The sequence below is a fragment of the Phaethon lepturus genome, unplaced genomic scaffold (genome assembly GCF_000687285.1).
Source record: "Phaethon lepturus isolate BGI_N335 unplaced genomic scaffold, ASM68728v1 scaffold41145, whole genome shotgun sequence".
In the NCBI taxonomy this organism is placed as follows: Eukaryota; Metazoa; Chordata; class Aves; order Phaethontiformes; family Phaethontidae; genus Phaethon; species Phaethon lepturus.
This window is the reverse complement of record NW_010539176.1, coordinates 1,099-4,612: the sequence shown is the minus strand read 5'-3', so window position 1 is coordinate 4,612 and position 3,514 is coordinate 1,099. Positions and strand designations below refer to the sequence as shown.

At 62.2% G+C, this 3,514-nt stretch overlaps 1 protein-coding gene across 1 annotated transcript in view; it reads left to right on the top strand.

Moving 5' to 3' along the window:
* R3HDM4 (R3H domain containing 4) overlaps positions 1-3,306 on the top strand; it is a gene marked incomplete at its 5' end in the record, with an annotated part of 5,077 nt that extends 1,771 nt beyond the window's left edge. The window contains 4 exons of the mRNA XM_010287040.1: positions 413-498; positions 1,818-1,903; positions 2,347-2,402; positions 3,158-3,306. Of these exons, the coding sequence (XP_010285342.1) occupies positions 413-498; positions 1,818-1,903; positions 2,347-2,402; positions 3,158-3,261 (332 nt within the window). The remainder of the gene's footprint in view (positions 1-412; positions 499-1,817; positions 1,904-2,346; positions 2,403-3,157) is intronic.
* Between the last annotated feature and the right edge of the window lie 208 nt (positions 3,307-3,514).

The window sequence follows — 3,514 nt, the reverse complement described above, 5'->3', positions numbered from 1 at the left end:
GCTCTTCCCCAAGGGCTGCATCCTGCTCCCTGTGCCACCTGCTCATGGCAGGGCCAGGGGATGACTGAGTGGACCCCTGGGGTGCTGCAGGGAGGGGGTTATGCCCGTCAGACCCCACATGGAGTTGGGAGTAGCTGGGGCGACGGGCACAGCAGCCATCCCCAGTTGCAGACCCCCAAATCTCTGCACCCTCCGAACACTCCTTTGCTGGGGAGGGTGTTGCTGGTCTGGGGGTGACTTTGTGCAGACCCAGGAGGAAGGAGGTGGCCAGCTGGGCTCCTCCGGGGCGGTTAGGGGACGTTGGGCTCCTTCTGAGAGGTGATGCCATGTGGCTGCAGTTGGAGCTGTCCCGTGGGCATTTGGGATGTGAGCCATGTCCAAGACCTTTCTGTCTTCTCCCCGCTGGCTCCAGAGCACCCTGCCTACACGCCCAAGGAGTGCTTCCAGCGCATCAGCCGCCGCCTGCGCTCCACGCTGAAGCGGGGCCGGATCCCCATGGCGAGCTGGGGGCTGCTGGGGGGTGGTGGGGCAGGGGCAGGCAGGGCTCCAGCTGCCAGTGCCCCACGTGCAGCTTTGTCTGGAGCCGTGTCCCGAGGGCTGTCCCCTGACCTCGTGCGCGGTCACAGAGGCAGACAAGTGCCGAATTTCAGATGAATTCCTGGGGAATGTGCTCCAATTCTCGTATGACCTCTGCAGCAGTGGCTGATTGCAAACAGACATTCAGCTCCCTGTGCAGATGGGTTTTCCTGGCTCAGTTCAGATTTTTCTGGTAGTTACAGGACACTTTTACGTGGTTGTTTCCCAGTCTCTGCTCAGTGAGCAGCAGGTGACAGGGGAAACCCTGTGTGTTTGCCCTCAGGGGCAGCAGTGTAGCTGTTGGGGTCTGCAGAATGGTCCACACAAGGCTATTTGGAAGACCTTGAATGCATTTTGAAAGGGGTCAAACTGCATAAACCAGTGAGCAGACAATTAAGCCTGAACGGAGGGGCAAGTGTTGCCTCGTGCCGCCTGGCTCAGGGAGCCGAGCTGCCACGCGCGGCCCCTGCACCGTGCTGCCTGCCCAGACACTTGCTATCCTGGGCCCCAGGGGTGCCTGGCTCCCTGCTCCCTCTTCTCAATGGTGCTGTTTTCCTGCTCTGTTTGTTTTCCTTGCTCTAATTAGAGTCTCTAAAAGCAGCCTCGGCTCCTCCTGCCCACTGGCTTCTGCTCGATTTGTTCTCAAATGAGACTCGCTTCTGCTGCTTGTCTCTGGGGTCACGGTGCTCCGGAGAGCTGCATCGAGCTGATCGTTGCCTGTCAGGAGAAAAGGAGATGTGAGGCATGAGGCTTTCCTGGCGGCTGCTGCTCTGAGCATGAGGGACGATGCCAGCCCTTGGCACACAAAGTACGGAGTTGGCAGGGGACGGATTCTTCCGCGCCTCAGGGGCTGGAAAGGGGAGATGTCTCCTTTTCTTGTGCCTTTCTGCCGTCTCGCATCCAGATGACCTGCCTGGCAGCTTCTGGCGGTAACTCCTTGGGAGTCGGAGGCCCTGTTGTGCCGGGGCTGTGTGGACGTGGCAGGAGAAGGTGGTTGTGGTCACAAAGTGCCTGTGGCTCTGCCAGGCCCTGGCTGGGGCAGCAGCTCCTCAAGGGCAAAATGCAGGCGCCGTGAGGGGTGCAGAGCTGTGTGGGGCAGGTCGCTTTTCCCACGTTGGGGCACACCCGGTGAGCGCTGGCTCCCGTCGCCTGGCTCCTTGCTCTTGCCTGTTGCTGCAGGGTTTGAGCAGGGTCCGGCCCCCGCCGCCCTTCTCACTGACAGCTCCTGCCTTTCCTCACAGGGCACGCTGGAGGGCCTGGAGGAGGAGCTGCTGGCCTTCTTCTCCGTCACCCCTCACTCCGTCTACACAGCGCTGATGGACAACAGGTATTTCCCCAGCTCGGGCTCTGCAGGTGTTGCTGCTCCCCGCGGAGCAGGGGCCGGGGTCCTGAGCCGTGCATGCCCCGCGCTGGCGTTCCCAGCTCACCGCGGCCTGAGCCAGCTGCCATGCCCACAGGCTGCTCCGCCTGGGTGCCCCGTGCCCCAGCCTGCACCCCGGAGCTGCCCCAGGCTGCAGAGGGGCTCTGGGAGAGAAGGACACCCCTTGGCCTCCCTTCGGCCAGGCTCGGGTCTCCATCTGGGGCCATTCCCCTGGCCTGGTCCCTGCAGAGCCCCCAGGGGAGGGATGCATGGGGGGAATCCCTGCACAGGGGCTTGTGGCACTTTGTGCTGCCCGTCTCTGGTCTGCGGGAGGAATGAGGGCAGGGCAACACTCAGGAGATGCTGGTCTCAGACAAGTCGGCTCTAACCCTGTCCCCCATTTCCCCCAGCTTCGAGCGACTCCTGCTCCATGCGCTCTGCCAGTACATGGACCTTGTCTCTGCCAGTAAGAGACTCACATTTATTTTTTTGGTTTTGTTGTTGTTTTTTCCCTTCTCTTCCTCACTATCTCTGCTCTCCAGCTCAGCCTCTTCCTCCCTTCCTCCTCCCCACCCCACCTTGTGCTGCAGCTCACAGATAACCCTGCTCTCCTGCCTCTGCTGCCCGAAGCTCCCTCGGGAGCCTTGGCTGTGGCCATGCCGCATGACCAGCACTTGGTAGGCAGGCAACATCAGGGCTGAAGCCCAGCAGCTGGGGTGATGGCCAGGCCCAGCTCTGCCTGGGGGTGTCTCGTTTGCAGCAGTGCTGCCATTTCTCCTCTTGTTCGGGGTCTAGATGCTTCAAAGCAAGAGGCTGCTCGCAGGGATCCCTCCCCTGCGGCTGCTGCCTCCTCCCGCAGAGAGCGGCCGTGCTAGCACCTTGCCTGTGGGCTTCCCTAGAAGGTCTTGTTGCCAAGGCAGGGAGGAGAGGCAACGCGCTCTGTCCCTGCGGAGGAGTCTTCGCTGCTGAGCGTTTCATTAGCAGCTGCTCATGGAAAACAGCATGAGCGTGCTAATGATGCGAAGGGGAGCCTGTGGTGTTGGCAGGGATGTGCGGAGGGGGCAGGGGATGGGCGGACAGTTGCCTCCTTTGCAGAGCACGGAGGAACCCGTGCTCGCTGCAAGCTGCAGGGAGGAGGGGAGGTCACAGGGCTGGGAATGCTGTGTTTGGGACCCTCTGGGTGGGGACGGTGGCATGATAACTGCTTCCTCTCGCCCCCAGGTTCCGACATCGAAGGGAAACGTCAAATGAAAGTGAGCAACAAACACCGCGTCTTCCTGCCCCCCGAGCTCCTGCTCTCAGACTACCTGGGGCAGATGAGCTGATGCCCCGCGGGACGCCCTGCCCCTCGCTTGGTGCGCCAAAGGCTTCCTTCATCTGCTCCTGGCCTCTCCCAGCCCTGCCGTCCTCTCGGGTCTGGCCCGCTGCCCACCTCTCCGCTTGCCCAAGCGGGGCGCAGTGCGGACCAGCCCCCTCCTCGCACCCTCTGCGAGAAGCTCGTCCCTTCCCCTTCTCCAAGAGCAGATGCTTGGTGGTGCCGAGCCAGAGGCTCATGGCTGCGCCCAGCCGGCTCCCCTC